Source organism: Bos mutus, chromosome 10, assembly GCF_027580195.1.
Source record: "Bos mutus isolate GX-2022 chromosome 10, NWIPB_WYAK_1.1, whole genome shotgun sequence".
In the NCBI taxonomy this organism is placed as follows: domain Eukaryota; kingdom Metazoa; phylum Chordata; class Mammalia; order Artiodactyla; family Bovidae; genus Bos; species Bos mutus.
In genome coordinates this window covers 1,805,830-1,826,042 of record NC_091626.1, presented here as the reverse complement: position 1 = coordinate 1,826,042, position 20,213 = coordinate 1,805,830, and the positions used below count along the sequence as shown (strand labels likewise).

At 40.2% G+C, this 20,213-nt stretch overlaps 1 protein-coding gene across 3 annotated transcripts in view; it reads right to left on the bottom strand.

Moving 5' to 3' along the window:
- Window positions 1-7,832: 7,832 nt before the first annotated feature.
- NREP (neuronal regeneration related protein) overlaps window positions 7,833-20,213 on the bottom strand; it is a 33,189-nt gene continuing 20,808 nt past the window's right edge. For all 3 annotated transcript variants that reach the window (XM_070377189.1, XM_070377188.1, XM_005902710.2), the window contains 2 exons: window positions 14,535-14,612; window positions 7,833-9,584 (listed from right to left, as the gene is read on the bottom strand). In XM_070377189.1, coding sequence (XP_070233290.1) covers window positions 9,459-9,584; window positions 14,535-14,612 — 204 coding nt within the window. In that variant the 3' untranslated portion in view covers window positions 7,833-9,458. The remainder of the gene's footprint in view (window positions 9,585-14,534; window positions 14,613-20,213) is intronic.

Here is a 20,213-nt window from a genome sequence, read left to right as displayed (position 1 = left end):
TCCTAGCTGTTAATGACAAATTAGAGCATACCAGTTACCCTTCTCTCCAAGAAAGCGGTGCCCCTCAGCTCTGCAGGGAACACTTGTTTTTCGGAAGATGGCTTTGGGATTTGGAGGAGTGAGCTGGGGAGGTGGTTTCCGCAGAGGCCTGAGGAAGTACCCTTGCTTGCTCCCCTCTCCCAGATATCCAGAATCTTAGGCACAAACAGCCCAGGGAGAGGAGGGATTGGGAGGAGGTCTACGGCCTCTGAGAAAAGACGTGATTGTCTCTTGTCTTCTCGTGGCCCCGAGAAAGGCACTGGTGAGGAGCCTAAGCAGACTTGGGCGCAGGGCACATGGGGCCCCTGCAGCAGCTACCGGGCCAGCAGCGGGGCCCCCAGTGCCTCGGCTGAGCCACGTCACAGGCCGCCCTGATGGCCAGCACGCACACAGTGTGCTCCTGACGGAAGCTTCCGCCCTTGAACCTTCCCACACCGCGGCTACCAGGATCAGCCACAAACAAGGGTTCTTCTAAGAGGGCAATAGGGGTGGTGAAAGCTCCAGAAAACAGATCCCGAGGAAACTGGCTAAAGGAATGGAGGCAGTTCTGCCTGGAAGAGTGAAAGGCAGAGGAACAGGACATGAAAGGCTGTTGTGTGGAAGCAAAGAGCCCACTTAGTTTCTGTAGTGCTGAGAACTCAGCTAGGACCAAAGGGTGGGTGGAAAGTAAAAGTGTTGGGCTCAAAAAGGTTCCAACTAGTAATTAAAGCTGCCCAACTTGAAGGAATCACAAATTAATGCATTCTTAAAACGCTCTATTCCATGAGGCGTTCACATAGCCACATGGGTCTCTCAGTGAAATAGCTAAGCTGTCTATTAATGGCACTGTGTGCTGTGAGAGGGAATAGATTAATTGCGTATTGCCTCTATGTAGCTATGCTCAGAGGTAAGCCTAATGGACACATTCATGATAAAACAAAAAAAGACCCTATTTTCTACTCTAATGTTCTAAGGGCTTTTCTCCAGGGCTGCTGGGGTCCCAAAGACTCGAGGGTTAGAAGCCTGCTGTACAATCCCACTTCTCACCGATCCGGGTCCCCCTCTCCTGTGACCACTGACGCGGCTGGACAGAGATATACCGGAGTGTTTAAAAGACTCTGGAAGAAAAGGATTATCACTAAAGAGATTTGACCTTGAAAATCAAATGAAAGAAGTAAAGGCTCTAAGAATAATTACCGACTTAATGAATTTGCAGCCCAGGTAGACCCATCCCTGAGACCTTCCTCCTATTTCCCTTTGCAGTCAGGGGCTTGGGGAACCAGGTAGTCTCCGTTTTTCTTTCCTTTCCCCATGTTCCCTGGGAGCCTTGTTCCCTGAAGCGCACTAAGTTCATGGCCAGCAAACGTCAAAGCTTCTCCGTGCAGAATAAAGGGAGAATTCAGGCATTGTGGCTGGGGGAGAAGTACTTCTGGCCAAAAGTGAGTTCCTCAAAGCCCAGGATAGAGGTGGTTATCTAGTTCAGAGATATTAAAATATTTTTGTTCTAAAAAAAGAGAGACTCTTGGGAGTTCCCTGGTGGCCTACTTGTTAGGAACTGGTGCTTTCGCTGGGGAGGCCTGAGTTCAATCCCTGGTCAGGGAACCATCCCACATGCTGTGCAGGGTGGCCAAATGCAAAAAAATTAACATTAAAAATTTGGAAAAGAGAATCTTAATAGAGTATTTCCATCATGCAATTTCTAAGTTAACAGTAAAGTTTTTCATCCTAAGTTTAAATACTTTCAAAGGTTATAATTTGAAACATTTCTAACATAAAAGTTGAATTTCTTTCATGAATGTATGCAATCAAGTCTAAACACCGTGGCAACTGATAAGCCATAATTTCATTTTTAAAAACAATTTTTTAACTTGCAAAAATTTGATGTTTTTTTCATGAACTTAAATTTTTATTCCAGTTCCAAGAGTTGTAATTAATAATATTTTTATAAGACTTTATTGATTACCCTATCACATTTATCTGCAGTAAAAAATGTATCTAAATTTAAAAACTTTTATGTTCTGTGATCATAAAACTGTAAGCATTAAAACAAGCTGGTTGTATGAATTAGCATTATTAGCAATTCACTACTAACTAAAACTATATTAATATATTATATTTATTATTAAACACAAAAGTTTAAATTAGAATGAAAATACACCTTAATAAGATGATAAATTTTTTCAATTAGTTCAAGCATCTGTAGATGAATATTAATGCTAAAATGAGACACAGGTTCTCATCAATTCTATTTCTATTGTATGTTTTTAAGCTATAAACTGTAGGAACTGAAAATGTTTTATGATAGTAATGTAATATAACTCTTTGAACTCCTTCCATGTTATATGCCAAAATTCATATGATGATCTACTATCAAAACATATTTTTAATCTTCTTTCACCTGACAACTTGATTAGGTGTTTCTACATTTTTTTAAATAAGCAACAAATTGGAAAGCACCCTGACTTGCAAAGGGATTTGTTCTCATCATTAAAATCTAATTCACTTTCTCAATTTCTGGGAAGAAAGATCTTTGCTAATTTATCAAATGATTTATCAAATGATTTATCAAATGATTGTTAATTATGTTGTAATACTTTCACCTAAACCCACCTCTTAAAATCCCATGTCTTCAGAAATGAAAGGAATAATAGATAGATATTAATTTCATTACACTTTTGCCAAAACAATGCTTTTTGATAAAATATTTTTATCATATTTCTTGCCTTAACCATATTATCATTACCTTAGAGTTGCAGATTTAGCCCATTAACAGAACTTGTCCATCACAAACATCATTGGCAGAGCCAGTCTTCACTGTCAAACCTATTAGTCAAATCAGATACATTCTCTGTAGAACAAAACTTTGAATTCATTTTTCAATTCAGATAGTTATGTTGAGGATTATTATAAAAAATGAATGAGCATTAAAAGTCTACATTGTGAAACTGACCACTGAAACCAATCATAATTAAAATGATATGAACCTAATATAATTAATTATTCCATGTTTAAATAAGTTATAAAAACAAAATTATCCTTACACTTTCTTCAGTCAAGTAAGAATGATGAAAGGCATGACATGTCTCTAGTAAAACTGAATGAGGCTATTGAATGCTGCTGACTGACTTTGGAGGATAAATAAGAACTTGTGAAAAAATGGGAAGCGCCACAAATAATAGAAGGGTTTTAGGCTTCTAATCAGTCTAGCAGCACACTAATATTTTTGATGATGTTATGAAAAACATATTAAACATTTTATAAGATAGGATATGATGAGAATTGACTTGACTATAATTGAAACAAGTATTTTATGCTATGGTTTGATACCACAGGTTTTGACAGTTTTATTAACTAATGCACATCAAGTCTGAAAGAGACCATATGAAAATTTTTTAATCCTTGAATTTTACTCATTTTTATCTTGTAAAAATTGAGTATTTTCAAAAGGCATCCTGATTACATTTAAAATAATCAGCAATGCAAACTTATACTGCTGTTGCTGTTCTAGGTACTTTCTTCCCAGGTAAGAAATATCCTAGGGATAAGTATGGAGACCAGTGGGGAAAAAGTGCTTAAAATCACATGAACAAGCCATTTTGGGTATTCAGTGTTTCCTATTGATTTTCTCTTTGCTTCCGCCTCTTAGGACTCTCCCTTAAGGGTGAGGCATTTTTTGACAAGAATCAGGAGGAGAAAGCATTAAATAAAAATTGTCATTATTTCCATCACTGCATTTTACCAATTATCTGAATTCTGAAATCCCGTGAATCCAAACACCTCATTTCTGTTTTCTAATCTATCACTTTGAATGTGTATAAGAAGGGAAAGCCCAAAGCATAATGGATTTATGATTAATCATTAAAGGAACCTTCCTCTTTGCCACACCTACGGTTTTTGTGTCATATTAAGGACAATGTCTTATATTAAGAATTGGTATGCGTGAGACCTATATCTTTTTTAAAATAATGTGGAGAGGACTATTATAAACATAGGCTCATTCTCAGCAGGACAATCTCAGGAAGGAGTCCAGTATGCATAGAGGATCTAGAAATGAGTTTCCTTAAAACTATCTATGAGCATAGACTCCTGGGAAAGACTTCACATGCCCTGAGGTACACATACCCTGGTTTGAGGACCATGCATTTTTCAGACCTATATGTAGCCTAACCTGACCCAGTCCGAGGTGTTTTAGCCTGGAACGCTCAGTCAATGGGGGAGGGTAACTCAAAAGTTGAGAAGGGCCTGGAGATGCAGAGGGAACTGCAGCAGCTCTGTCTGGGGACCAGTAACAAGAAGCCTCTGTTTCCAGTCTGGCCTTCACAACTATCAAACAAAGATCTTAGAAGGTCCTTTGACCATTTGTGGGTGTAAATACGCACATCAGCATCTCTGAAATTAGAAGATTCCTGTTGCAAACTCACGTGCCAACAGAGTGAGGCAGGGGAGGTAAATGAACAAAGCAGACAGGGTACGAGAAGATAAGCAGGATGAGGACTGGATGTGTGAGGGGCCATGCCTCATCAGAGATGGAGGCTGCTACTCAGCTCTCATTTTTCAAGGGGAGCCCCAAACCTGAATTTTCATGTGAAATCTTCCAATTTGTAAATGGTGGAAATTAAATCAACAATTTTATAAAACACATTTTGCAGGCAAAACAAGTCTGCAGGTTATATCTAGTCCATGGTTTTGGTTAGCAATCTCTGCCCAAAGTCCACAGGGTAATATTTTTACCTCTAGAGAGAGAACAAAGCACAGTCTTTAATCAGGTTGGGCCTCCTGCTCTGACTCTGGCTAGTGCTCCAGTTTCTTAGCTCCACTTCAGCAGTTTATTCAGTTCGGTTCAGACACTCAGTCGTGTCTGACTCTTTGGGACCCCATGGACTGTAGCACCCCAGGCTTCCCTGTCCATCACCAACTCCTGGAGCTTACTGAAATTCATGTCCATCGAGTCAGTGATGCCATCCAACCATCTCATCCTCTGTCATCCCCTACTTCTCCTGTCTTCAATCTTTCCCAGCATGAGGGTCTCTTTCAATGAGTCAGTTCTTCGCATCAGGTGGCCAAAGTATTGGAGTTTCAGTTTCAGCATCAGTCCTTCCAATGAATATTCAGGACTGATTTCTTTTAGGATGGACTGGTTGGATCTCCTTGCAGTCCAAGGGACTCTCAAGAGTCTTCTCCAACACCACAGTTCAAAAACATCAATTCTTCAGTGCTCAGCTTTCTTTATGGTCCAACTCTCACATCCATACATGATGTGGAAACCATATGGAAAAACCATAGCTTTATTAACCCTGAACAAGTTGTAGCTGATTTTCACAACATGGATCCTGCAAATTTACATTGAAATGCATGGTCAATTATCTAGTGTTTCAAGCTTCATAGGGAACGAGGGAGTTGTCATCATCAAACCCAAGCCATTGAGTTGGATGGAACTTTAAACATCATTTATTCTAGCATCCCTGTTTTGATAGCTTCCAATAACAGTTTCTAAATATTCCTTTGAAAGTCAATAGCACTTGGGTTAAGAAACAGGATTATAGTTCCTGGATGCTCTCCTCTTCTGCCTTCAGTCTCTGGAGCTCCAAGGATTGCAAAACTTCTTCAATCAAAGAAATAACTATGAGTCTTCAGCCCCCGGCCTACGATTACCCTGAGGCTTTAACTTCAGATGGTGTGCTGGTTTTCAAACGTGTCCACAAATTTTTTGATACTCCTCCCTTCAGGAGGTAGAGCTTAATTCCCTCTCCATGACTGTGAGCTATACTTAGTGACTCGCTTCTAATGAATAGAGTATGATGGATGATGGTGACTTCTGAGAACAGGTCACAGGCATTATGGCTTGCTCCCAGCTCTCTCTTAAATTACTCACTGTGGGGAAAGCCAGAGGTCATGAGCACACTTGAGTGGCCCTGTGGAGAAGCCCTTGCGTGGGAGAACTGAATTCTCCTGCCAACAACCATGTGAGCGAGTGACACTGGGAGCTGACTTTCCAGCCCTGGTTAAGCCTTCAGATAATTGCAGCCTGCTGACCTCTTGACTCTAAACCCAGAAGAAATGCTGTGCCATAGCCACTAGCTCAGCTGCTCCTGACCCCTGACCAACAGAATTCAGGAGACAACAAACTTTTGTTGTTCCAAGGTGTCAAGTGCAGTTGTTAAGTTAGGTGGCAAAAGATTAATATACAGGGGCATCAAGCAACCCAGACTACCATCCCCCTGGCCTGGCCTCATCATGTTTTCTGAGTTTAACAAGAGCAAGAAGGCAAGATGTAACCCCTCACAGCTGTGATAACACATACAGGTGATGGGAGCCTCCTGAGTGAGGAAAATGGTAACATTATAAGATGAAAGGTAATTGTATTTGAAGAGCACTTCTCTTACATTTAGAAGTACCAACCTTGGGTGGGATTACCAAAACAGTGTCAGATAAGATCAGTCACTCAGTCGTGTCCGACTCTTTGCAACCCCATGAATCGCAGCACGCCAGGCCTCCCTGTCCATCACCAACTCCCGGAGTTCACTGAGACTCATGTCCATCAAGTCAGTGATGCCATCCAGCCATCTCATCCTCTGTCGTTCCCTTCTCCTCCTGCCCCCAATCCCTCCCAGCATCAGAGTCTTTTCCAATGAGTCAACTCTTCGCATGAGGTGGCCAAAGGACTGGAGTTTCAGCTTTAGCATCATTTCTTCCAAAGAAATACCAGGGCTGATCTCCTTTAGAATGGACTGGTTGGATCAAAACAGTGTAGCCCTATTTAAAATTTTTCTTCCAAGTTGAGCAAATTCCGATTATCTGGTAGGCAGTTGAGATTTTTTCTGATAGGCAATTCTGCCCTAAAGCTCCTTTCTCTTAATAAGATTAAACATTAAGATAAAATAAGAATCTTAACCAAAATCTGAGATATGCATTAATTTCAAAAGCAACTCCCAATTTAAAAGTCCCTCCTGACACAAACAGAGGTATCAAGAACCAAGATTCCCCAGATAGCATCTGATCCCGTTCTCCAAAGCCTGAACTCCCAGCTTGGGGCAGTGCTACCTTTGGCTCCTCTCCTATCTCTCTCTGGCTCTTAGAGATCTGCTCCTTAGCCCCTGTTCTGGTGAAACAGAACAAATAGCTAAACCTTACCAGTCAATTTAACAACTTGTATTAATATGTAAACCCAAATGAAGTTTCACAGATAATAGATGAGGAGGGACCAGCTGGCATTTCTCATACACAGGGAGAGAATAAATTCCCTGAATCATTGGGTTTCAGCATTCCAGGACACCTCCAGAAGGTTCTGGTGATGCTTATCTAGATCCAGATAAGATCTAGGTAACAGGTAGCTGGGTACATGTGAATTCACGACTTAAAATTCTATCTCAAAATTGTACCCACTTACAAGACTTTTTTTTATACATTTATACATTTTTGTGTGTGTGTGCAAATATTCCATGAAGAAGCAAGTATCTTTTGGTACAGGTAAAAAACACCACAGAGTAAGTCTTTATGGCAAGGGCAAAAAAGAATGTTTTGAGGTGTGAGGGAGTGCATGGAAAGAGAAAAACAAAAGTACAGGAATAAAACAGGCTTGGTTTAATTCTCCTTTGTAGCCATAGGCAGCTCTACAAATACCATCCCAATGAGCCCTTGCCTAGGCCCTTATCTCATAAAACCCTCAGAAGGGAAAATGCGTGAAAGGCAGAGCTGATTCTATCTCTATTGATATTTGCCCTTGGATCTACTTTTGGGTCTCTGAGAGCATATGAATTAACACGAGACAGTGTAAGTATTCAAAAGTAGGCCTTTCCAATGATGAGCCAAGCCAGTTACCATACAGCTTGCATATTTATTGAACAAATACTACTAAAATAGCTAAAATACATTGGGTACTTGTCGTGAGTGCATCAGTAAAGATCACATTGTTACAAAAGCCTGCATATTCAGCAGTACACAACTGCAACTCTACATAAATGCCACAGATGCAGAATACTGTTTTCTTGCTCTATTTACACAGCGGATATACCTACTCTAACAAAGGAGGTGGGGGGAAATGCACAGGAAACTCAGGCCAATGGGGAGCGAGAAGAGAACGAAGAAGTGCAGCGCATGCGTCAGTCGATGTGTAACAGTCAGAAGCGGAACAGTTCAGAACAAAGCCTGCCCTGTCAAAGGAAGAGCTAAAAGACAGTTATATAAAAATCAAGGTGGGCTTTCAGACTGGCTAACACAACAACATTCCATGAGTAGATGGTATTGTCTGATTGTATTTTTGTTTATCCATTTCATTGGGAGCAAGGACAAAAATGTAAAATCTACACCTTGCTTATCAGGACTGTTGAAAGAGTGCTCTGCCTTTTAAAAGAAATTGGGGGGGGGTGGTAAAGACAGTTTCTTCAACCTAATTTTTGGGAAAGGTGTAACTTTCATGTTCCTACTGAGATGCTAATTTTTTCCCCCCAGAGGGCATTTATAAAAAGAAAAAAAATATAAGTTTGCCCCTTTCCCCCTGAATATTTTTTCAAATGAAAGAACCAAAAGAGACACCTAAAAACGCCTGTCAAATTATTGCTTTTCGTTCACTAAGTTAGGCAGGCGAGGCTACTGAAAGGAAGAGATTTGGTAAGGAAATTACAGTTTTGTGATTGCTCCCGCTACAGTGACTGCGTGTCCAGGAGTGCCAGCCCGTGAGACGGGAGTCTCCTGCTCTGCGGTGGCACTCGCTCAACCTACAACGCTGAAGAAGAAAGCCACACTGAAGACACAAGGAGAACAAGTCAATCCAGTCTAGAGAACGACATTCAGGGAAACAGAGTACCAACACCTTCTTAGAACATGAAAATAAAAAATAACTCCATCAGAGCTACCTCGCCAAGGAGCATGTTGAAAGTCCAAAATAGCACCATTCATCAGTGTCTCAGGTCCTGTGGCAGCATCTCGGTCACTTACCACAAGGAAACAATGAGTTTCAAACTACTTCTATACATCAAAAGAGTACATGGATAAAATATAGAGATATACAGACAATTGATGAACATAAACTACTAAGCTTGTTACATCTAAATGAAAAAAAAAAAAAAAAAAAGGGGACTCTCAGCCTCTGCAAGAAGCAGTCAGGAGCTGTGTGAGTGAAAAGGCAGAAGTGGACCGGTTGTGTGAGAGCAGAGGGGGTTTGAGTTGTGGAAGACATCGTCGTAGCAAACCAGGCCTGAAGGCCCACCTGTAAGGGTTGTAAACGTGGATTCACAGTGTGAAATTCTGAGCGTTTTCACTTGAGTCAGAATGATTAAAAACTGGTTTGATGATACCTATTTGTCCACTGTACATCTCTAAAGCAAGGCTCAGAGTCCCATAGTTTCTTCTTATACTTGATGATTTACACAGAAAAAAATCCCATATATGATACCATGACCTCATCAATACCCATACACCACATGGAATACAAATGGAGGTGATTAAAAAGAGTGGAGGTAACTGGTTCCTGGGGAGCGGAGTTCATTGCTGCCAAGTGGAGTCAGGGAGGCAGCCCCGATCCCGCCATCCTTCTTGCGGTTCACTTCCTTGGGGACAGGAAGTCTTCCCTGAAGAGCACACAGACAGACACACACAGAAAGAATCACACTGAGTCATGCTTTGAAAACCATTTGAACATTTTTGCTTCTTCCTCCCAACTTTTATCCTTGAACTCCCAACATTTTGCAGAGTTTACATATTAAACACAGTTCACCTGAATGTAAATATTAGGTCTGTGAGGGCATGAAGTAATTAAACACTAGCTGCCTTGGCTGCAGTAGAATCAAGGGCTTCTCTAAGGGCTGAGCCCAGCCATGTGGGAGGCAGCATTCCCCACAGTCAGGTTTCTAAAGACAGTTTCTGGGATCAAATATGGCCTGACAGAAGGCTGGGTGAAAGGAGTTCCTAGACTGTTAACGCTTTGGGTTTTTTTTTTTTTAAGAGTTGAATGGCTGTGGTGGAAAGGGATAATTGTTTCATAATACATAGTAAAAATATTTAAAGCATATCACAACTGTGACAAATATAATTTATGAACACTTTATTCTAGAAGCAAGTGGCCCAGGCCCTACAGGCCTTACAGTGAGGACCAAAAGTGGGCACTAAAGACAGGGGAGTGTTTGGGGGGTAAATCATGTGGGCCGGGGCTGGGGAGGCAGCAGCTGCAGAAGAGGCGACGAGAGGGAAACCAGGCCCAGAGAGCGGGAGATTCAGCTAGTTGGGACTGACTGCAGTCTTCCAGTCTATCCTCACAACCCTGATGAGTGAGGATTTGTGTATCTGACTAGGAGAATCCAAATACACTGTGACTGAGGACCCACTGAGCGCCCATAGGGAGGAGATCCCCACCACAGCCAAACAGCAGGAGGACAGGACAAGGAGGCCCATCTGCCCAAGCGATGCCACAAAATAAAGGTCTTATCAAAACCAGATGTTATGCCCCACTCAGGAATGAAAACAGTGGACATATGACAAGAGTCTCTTTTAGCCTAACCATTAAGTACAGGAATTTTCTCGGGGAAAAAAAAAAATCCATTATGGTTTTAAAAGATCTGTTTGGATTTGTTGTTGTTGTTGTTCTCTTTTTCTTAAGGCCACATGTTCTAAAATGATAGTTATAATAAGCCAATTTGACTGGACATAGGTACTTGGGTTAAAGTGATAATCATGCTTTGTAATCTACAAATTACCATATTTTAATCTTTTTAAGAAACTCAACATTCAAAAAACTAAGACCATGGCATTCGGTCCCATCCCTTCATGGCAAATAGATGGGGAAACAATAGAAACAGTGACAGAATTTATTTTCTTGGGCTCCAAAATCACTGCAGATGGTGACTGCAGCCATGAAATTAAAAGACACTTGCTCTTTGGAAGGAAAGCTATGACCAATCTAGACAGCATATTAAAAAGCAGAGACATTACTTTGCCAACAAAGGTCCATTTAATCAAAGCTATGGTTTTTTTCAGTAGTCATGTATGGATGTGAGAGTTGGACCATAAAGAAAGCTGAGCGCCAAAGAATTGATGCCTTTGAACTGTGGTGTTGGAAAAGACTCTTGAGAGTCCTTTGGACTGCAAGGAGATCAAACCAGTCCATCCTAAAGGATATCAGTACTGAATATTCATTGGAAGGACTGATTCTGAAGCTGAAGCTCCAATACTTTGGCCACCTGATGTGAAGAACTGACTCATTGAAAAAGACCCTGATGCTGAGAAAGATTGAAGGCAAGAGAAGGCGACGACAGAGGATGAGACGGTTGGATGGTATCACCAACTCAATGAGTCTGAGAAAGCTCCGGGAGTTGGTGATGAACAGGGAAGCCTGGCAAGGTACAGTGCCTGCGGTTGCAAAGAGTTGGACATGACTGAGCGACTGAGATGAACCGAAGAATTCAGAAATCAGAGACATCCAAACAACTTGAAACCAAATTGTTCAGTTCACTCAGCAACCCCAGAGTGAACTAAATGTAACAAAAAATTCAGCTTTAAGAAGTTTTATTTACCATACAGAGTTCTCATATTAAACATCTGTTTTATCTAAATTTTTTTAAAAAATCTCAGACTTTTAGAGCATGTAACATTTTCAGAATGTATATAAAATCCCCTCAGTATGTACTTTAATGCTCCAGTCTTAGTCTGTGATTTAGAGGTTGTTTTGGTATCATTAAATGCCAAAACGGCCAAACCAGAAAATTAAAATTTTATTCATCATTTACACGCCCTAAGGGATCCAGAAAAATATCCAAAAGCATTATATCGAACAATTCCTTTCTTTTGTGAAAATAATTTCAATTTTGAAATTTGGCATGCAATCCCAGTATTTAAAAAAGAAATCCATTGAAACCCGATGTTTTTAAAATAATGTTTGTTTCTCCTCTCGTATCAACCAGTTAGCGTCACGGTTCAGGGTATGACAAACAAGTTTTAGGCAGATGAAGAATTCAATGCTAACTGTCATAGGCTTAGAAAAGGAAATCATAAGTTCATAACACACTTCACTTACCATCATGGCTGGCCTTAAATCTGCCTACTTCAGACCTACTCCTAAGTGAATGTACAGAACATCAGTTAGTCTTTATATGTGTCAGTCTCACTACCCTCATATTTCCATGAAAAAAAAAAAATGTATGGGAGATGGGTGGGAGCTGGGTGGGCTATGGGTAATTCAGAAAGAAGTTCTTCCAGGAAAACAAAATTCGAAGGAGATTATTTCAGATTTGAATTTACCATTTTTACTATTTTTTTTCTCTCTTTCAAGACCCCCAAATATTCAGATGTGTCCTTCCTTCATTATTCACATTCTGCATGCCTACTTTGGACTGAACAGTCTATTAGATTTTAAGGCAAGAAAGACAAAAGCAGTCCCTCCAGCCTGCCCCACAATTAACATGCTATATGGGAGCCACCCAAGTAACTGGAGGACAGCAGAGCGGTGGTGACAAGCCTTGCAGGGAGTTCTGATATCAGACACCCTGGGAGCTTCTGGGAGCTAATGTTCTGTGCGCCCTTCCTTGGGAGGCTGGGATTCACTAGATTTCAATCCCTACCTCCTATTCATTAAAAAAAGAGAGAGAAAGAAAAAAAAAAGATATCTTTGCCCCCATTGAAGGAATTTTAAGCTTCTGCAACAAGAGAAGGAGGTATTTCAAAGAGGAGACAGGAAGATGTCTTATTTCCACAGGTTAGACCTTGGAAGAATTTTATGCAAAAATTGTCCTATTTTCCTCTGTCATCCTCATATAATGGTCCCTATAGGACTGAGGAACTTGAATAAACCAAAAGGCTGGAGGAGGAGATACAGATACGTGTCTGGGGGCCCCCGAGACTGTGCTCCTGGGTGGCTCTCCCTGCCGACGACTGTTAGTACACGAGGCCCCCAGTTACTCAAGAATATGTTTTGGGCCAAGTAAGCCAGGATTGTTTTTCTTATGATTATGCAAAGATGTACTTTTCCAGAAGGCAACAGCTAGAAAAAGGACAAATATATTATGCTTAAAATACTATTCATATATTTAGAGAGGAAAGAACTCAAAATAACAGAAGACCTGAATTCCAGGATCCACCAGCCCCCTGGAGCATACCTCAATGCAGACAAGGCCTAAGACTCAGATGGCCTTTCAAGAGGAAAAGGAGGCATGTTGACCTCACTGAGGAATTTGTCCAGTCTTGCTTGTCTGGTTGATGCTACCAGTATCAAAGACAAGAACTCTGGACTCCTGAATGGGGCAGGAACTAATGAAGAAGCTATACTCCTCTTCCCTTCCATGATCACATCTTAACCTCAGCTACTCAGGGGAATTATGCCCTGAGGTGGCCCAGCAAAGAATGTTTAGACCACTGCAACCCTGGTGGTGCAGTGCTTGGGTGTGAGTGTGTTTTAAATAAAGCTGTATTTTTGCTCACTTCCACTCCAATCAGAAAAAGTCTAGCCCAGGCAGGGACCAAATCATTTAGTTCACGTGCTTTCTTGCCAATGATTTCGACCTTGACCTTCAGAAATTCTCTGAAAGATTAAAAGTGATTTAGGACTGTTTTCTTTCAGTGCAAACTGCCAGTCAACATAATCTCTTTAACTAATGTCTGCCTGTCAGTAAAAGGTAGGGAATTGCTGAAACCACTAAGGACAAGTAAGACAGTTTACCAAAGTTGAAATGACAGTAATAGTTGGGGAGTCCTCTCCATTGGTCAATTACACTTAAGAAATTTTTAAATGGAAATTGTATTTTCAATGGTCTCTATTTTTTTAATTGCAGAATCAACAGGTCAGTGGTAAAAAATACAATCCTCCTTGCTTAAGGTCAAATTGAAATTTACCCTAACAAGCAAAATTCAAAGGTATCTACAGTAAAAACTGGTAAATGTTTTTGCTGTTGTTGTTTTGAAATGCTGCTGAAATCTAAAATGTAAATTTTACAAATTTTCTTATGGCAGAGAACTGTCACTCTGAAAATGTCTGAGCAATGAAAGCATGTTTATAGAAAATATTTTTGGGCCTAAAACTTAGAAGAAAAAATATAGCAGCTTTTTTTTTTTTAGCAGCTTTTTAATATCTTTCTGTTTTGTTTCATGGGTAATTTTATCAGATAGTCAGGTGTTATTACCGAAAAAATTATCATCATCTATATACTTTTAAGAGAACTTTTAGTTAGATATATTCATATTTGGCTTTATCTACATCGGAATGGAACAAACAAATTAAAAAACCTGTAAAATGTATATATGACAAATGGGTTCCACTGTTCTTAAATGAAAATTTGCTTTGGACTTCGGGCATCAAGAAAGAAAATTAATATGAACTGTAAGAATCACGGGATATCAGGATATTCTTTTTCTTTTTTGTACTACATGTTATTTCCAAGATGATAATAGGTTATGGATTATGGTATCAGGTTAATGGATTATTATAGTAGACAGTAATGAGTATTAAAATGAGGAATAGGTGTTGTTGTTTGTTTCTATATTTAAAAAAAACAAACAAACAAACACCATAACAAAATGTCAGCTGGAGATCTTACCTTAGGAAGCCTTCCCTCCATTTCCTTGTCTGGAAATGGTTCTTGACAGACCCAGACAGAAAGCTCTGGGTAATAAACCTAGAGAGACATAAAAGCATACACATTCAGATTAAAAAGAGGAGCCACTCTGAAACCTCTTGGGATCAGCTTAATGAGCTCAATTGTCCTCAATGGTCGCTTATTTTCAAATTGTAACTTAGAAAGCTGGGGAAGCCCATTCTCTCTTTCAGTCAGTGTGCATATTCTACACTCAGGAGAGTTTTAGCTCAGTGTCTTCCAAGACTAAGTTCAAGACAGCAGAGATATCAATCAGTGTTATCTTTAGCACGCAAAGCGGTAGCGTCATGGCCTGACTGGCTAAGCAAACTAAGGCACTGGGGAGGCCCAATTTTCAAAGCAACCTGTGATTAGTATCCTTGCAGAACTCCATGTTTATGAGATAAATGTGTCATGTACTCGCCCAACACTGTTAAGGGTTATCCTGATTCATTTGTTAGAAGGCTCAATGATGCATAAAGCATAGGGAGGAGAGGAAGCAGCAGCCTGCCTCCTCCCCAGAGTCACAGGTCTGCCCAGCTGCTTGAAAGTATCAAGGGTCTGAGACAGGGACAGGGTGAGGGACGGCGTCATCATCATGAATGATTCAGAGAATAGACGATGAATGGGGTGGTGGTGCAGGGGTGGACGAGATGGAACGATTGAGTCCAACTGAGTAACTCTTTTTTCAATACTGAAAAGGGTTATTATCATAAGAAGGCTGCTGGCCAGCTGTTCTCTATCTCTGGTAAAAACAGGAGGAGGGGGATAAGGAAGGACTTTTACAAGTACAGATTTAGGTCAGCTGTAAGGAAGAACTTGGCATAAGAATTGTTAAATTACTGAAAGAATTTAGAGAGGAAAACTGTGAAATCTTCCTTAAGAAATTTAGAAACTGAATCCAATCACCATCTGCCAGGCCCAATTTACATTTGATACAGCCCTTCTTGAAGGGAGGGAGAAAATTAGATGAGATCCCCTGCAGATCTGATTCTATAAATGCTGTAAATAAGCTTTACATTTAATAAATGACATTAAGAATCTCACTTCATTAATCAGTTATCAAATACTTATGCATCTTTTTTTGGTTTGTTTTTGAAAGCATTAGATGTGGTAGCCTAATCATTGGGCTCACTGCAACGATATCAATGTCCCAATGTCAGTCCATCTGGTCTGAGGCATGAAATGTGAATGGCTGTGCAGGTTCTGTGGGACAGTCTAACAGAAACTATCTTTGCTCAACTCCAGTAGCATTTACGGCACATGCCACTGAACAAAGCAGTTTTGTGTACATTACCTAATTTATCCTGATTATAAGTTGTGAATAGGTCTTATCATTACAGAGAAAAGGAAACTGCAACTCAGAATGGTCACACAGTGTACAGGATAAGGCTCAAACTCAAGCCAGATTCCCAGTTCTAAAGCGGGATTTCAGTTATTGGATGCCCTCAAATTATTCCAGAATGCAAACTGCCTACAACCTCTCTTTCAAAATTACACCAGCCCACAGCCACCATACACATTTAGGTCTTAAATATTGGAAAGCTCCTCCTGCAAGAACTGGGCTTGTTTGCTGACTTTGGACTGGGCCTGCTTTCTGGGCCATGTGGTTCCGCCAATCTCAAACTCCTTCCTCTTGCTCAGCTTTCCCCTCCTCTGCTCAGCTCCTTCTAGTAAAATTCCACCATCTGCCTCATTTGGGACAAACAGCCACCACGACATTCTCTTTAACCAGGAATGGGTGAAGAAAACAAAACCGCAATCTTCAATACACACGCTTTGCTTTGAGTCTTAAAAGAAAGTCACAGTACACAAAATCCCACTCTAGGAAATTTTAGGAGATCTCAGATTGGGATCCACTGTAAGTTCACTTAATATAAACAGATAAAAGATGATGACATCTCTATATTACTGCTTTTAAAGGCATGCTTTAAGTATAATTAAAAACATGATTGGTATTAGCAAGAAAAAGTATTTCACTGTAAACCAAAAATATTGATAGAAATATATATATAAGCTCAGTAGGCATATGGATGCAATGAAAAGCAAAATCAATTAAATGTTATATATGTGTTCTTCTGCTTTTCTGTGATATACTATTTTAACAAAATGACACTACATTAGCATTTAACTTCTAGGTCCAAAGCATCAATACTAAAGCAACCCAGGCTGGACCTGTAGGGAAAAATAGCTTGCCTCTCAGAAATTCTTATACTTAGTCACAATACTTATTATAATTTTTTCTAAGAACTTTCTTTTTTAAAAGCAAAACAGCCAATGATATTTGCCAATGAACTCAGGAACATGAGTATCTGTTAGCAACTCATGAGTAAGCAAACTTCCTTCCATACCTCAAATTTGCTCTTGTGCAACATATCAATTTAGCTATAAAGTGACCAAAGGCATTTCTAATTAGGCTTTTTTTTTTAGTGCGTGAATCATAAAGTAATCATCGTAGGTGTTAGGAAAGACAAATGTAATTTTGGCTTTGTGATAAATTCATATAGTCTTCTTCAGAGTCAGAATTTTAACCCCAAAATGGCAGAGACAGAAGAATCTCATTTACATTATTAACACCTGCCTGGCTGGTCTCTAAAGAACTCAGCAAATTCCTGGACACAGAAACCTAAAGGGGAATAAACTTTTATTTTTTGGTTTTGGGAAAGGGTGGTAGATTATTGGAAATCCATGCTACCTACATAACAGCTTCATTCTTTCCTATACCTGTGGTATTTTGAAGACTCTAATATGAATGACTTTTTTGAGCATTCTTTGGCATTTCCTTTCTGGGATTGCAATGAAACCTGACCTTATCCAGTCCTGTGGCCACTGCTGAGTTTTCCAAATTTGCTGACATATTGAGTGCAGCACTTTCACAGCATCATCTTTCAGGATTTGAAATAGCTCAACTGGTATTCCATCACCTCAACTAGCTTTGTTCATAGTGATGCTTTCTAAGGCCCACTTGACTTCACATTCCAGGATGTCTGGCTCTAGGTGAGTGATCATACCATCGTGATTATCTGGGTCGAGATCTTTTTTGTATAGTTCTTCTGTTTATTCTTGCCACCTCTTCGTAATATCTTCTGCTTCTGTCAGCTCCATACAATTTTTGTTCATTATTGAGCCCATCTTTGCATGAAATGTTCCCTTGGTATCTCTAATTTTCTTAGAGATCTCTAGTCTTTCCCATTCTTTTATTTCGCTTTATTTATTTGCATTAATCACTGAGGAAGGCTTTCTTATCTCTTCTTGCTATTCTATGGACCTCTGCATTCAAATGCATATATCTTTCCTTTTCTCCTTTGCTCTTCACTTCTCTTCTTTTCACAGCTATTTATAAGGCCTCCTCAGACAGCCATTTTGCTTTTTTGCATTTCTTTTTCTCGGGGATGGTCTTGATCCCTGTCTCACGTACAATGTCACGAACCTCCGTCCATAGTTCATCAGGCACTCTGTCTATCAGATCTAGCCCCTTAAATCTATTTCCCACTTCCATTGTATAATTATAAGGGATTTGATTTAGGTCATACCTGAATGGTTTAATGGTTTTCCCCACTTTCTTCAACTTAAGTCTGAATTTGGCAATAAGGAGTTCATGATCTGAGCCACAGTCCACTCCTGGTCTTATTTTTGCTGACTATATAGAGCTTCTCCATCTTTGGCTGCAAAGAATATAATCAATCTGATTTCGGTGTTGACCATCTGGTGATGTCCATGTGTAGAGTCTTCTCTTGTGTTGTTGGAAGAGGGTGTTTGCTATGACCAGTGCATTCTCTTGGCAGAACTCTTATTAGCCTTTGCCCTGCTTCATTCTGTACTCCAAAGCCAAATTTGCCTGTTACTCCAGGTGTTTCTAGACTTCTACTTTTGCATTTCAGTCCCCTATAATGAAAAGGACATCTTTGGGGGGTGTTAGTTCTAGAAGGTCTTGTAGGTCTTCATAGAACCATTCAGCTTCAGTTTCTTCAGCATTACTGGTCGGGGCATAGACTTAGATTACTGTGATATTCAATGGTTTGCCTTGGAAACAAACAGAGATCATTCTGTCATTTTTGAGATTGTATCTAAGTACTGCATTTCAACTCTTTTGTTGACTATGATGGCTACTGCATTTCTTCTAAAGGATTTCTGCCCACAGTAGTAGATATAATGGTCATCTGAATTAAATTCACCCATTACAGTCCATTTTAGTTCACTGATTCCTAGAATGTCGACATTCACTCTTGCCATCTCCTGTTTGACCACTTCCAATTTGCCTTGATTCATGGACCTAACATTCGGGTTCCTATGCAATATTGCTCTTTACAGCATCGGACCTTGCCTCTATCACCAATAATTCCAATTATTCCAATATTCTATCACCAATATCATTCCAATCCCAAAGAAAGGAAATGCCAAAGAATGCTCAAACTATCGCACAATTGTACTCATCTCACATGCTAGTAAGGTAATGCTCAAAATTCTCCAAACCAGGCTTCAGAAATATGTGAACTGTGAACTTCCAGATGTTCAAGCTGGTTTTAGAAAAGGCAGAGGAACCAGAGATCAAATTGCCAACATCCGGTGGATCATCAAAAAAGCAAGAGTTCCAGAAAAACATCTATTTCTGCTTTATTGACTATGCCAAAGCCTTTGACTGTGTGGATCACAATAAACCATGGAAAACTCTTCAAGAGATGGGAATACCAGACCACCTGACCTGCCTCTTGAGAAACCTGTATGCAGGTCAGGAAGCAACAGTTAGAACTGGACATGGAACAACAGACTGGTTCCAAATCAGAAAAGGAGTACGTCAAGGCTGTATATTGTCACCCTACTTATTTAACTTATATGCAGAGTACATCATGAGAAATGCTGGACTGGATGAAGCACAAGCTGGAATCATTGCCAGGAGAAATATCAATAACCTCAGATATGCAGATGACACCACCCTTATGGCAGAAAGTGAAGAAGAACTAAAGAGCCTCTTGATGAAAGTGAAAGAGGAGAGTGAAAAAGTTGGCTTAAAGCTCAACATTCAGAAAACTAAGATCATGGCATCTGGTCCCATCACTTCATGGCAAATAGATGGGGAAACAGTGGAAACAGTGACAGTTTATTTGGGGGCGCTCCAAAATCACTGCAGATGGTGACTGTAGCCGTGAAATTAAAAGACGCTTACTTCTTGGAAGGAAAGTTATGACCAACCTAGACAGCATATTAAAAAGCAGAGACATTACTTTGTCAACAAAGGTCCGTCTAGTCAAGGCTATGGTTTTTCCAATAGTTATGTATGGATGTGAGAGTTGGACTATAAAGAAAGCTGAGCACTGAAGAACTGATGCTTTTGAGTTGTGTTGGAGAAGACTCTCGAGAGTCCCTTGAACTACAAGGAGATCCAACCAGTCCATTCTAATGGAGATCAGTCCTGGATGTTCATTGGAAGGACTGATGCTGAAGCTGAAACTCCAATACTTTGGCCACCTAATGCAAAGAGCTGACTCTTTTGAAAAGACCCTGATGCTGGGAAAGATTGAGGGCAGGAGGAGAAGGGGACGACAGAGGATGAGATGGTTTGATGGCATCACTGACTCAATGGACATTTGGGAAAACTCTGGAAGTTGGTGAAGGACAGAGAGGCCTGGGGTGCTGCAGTCCATG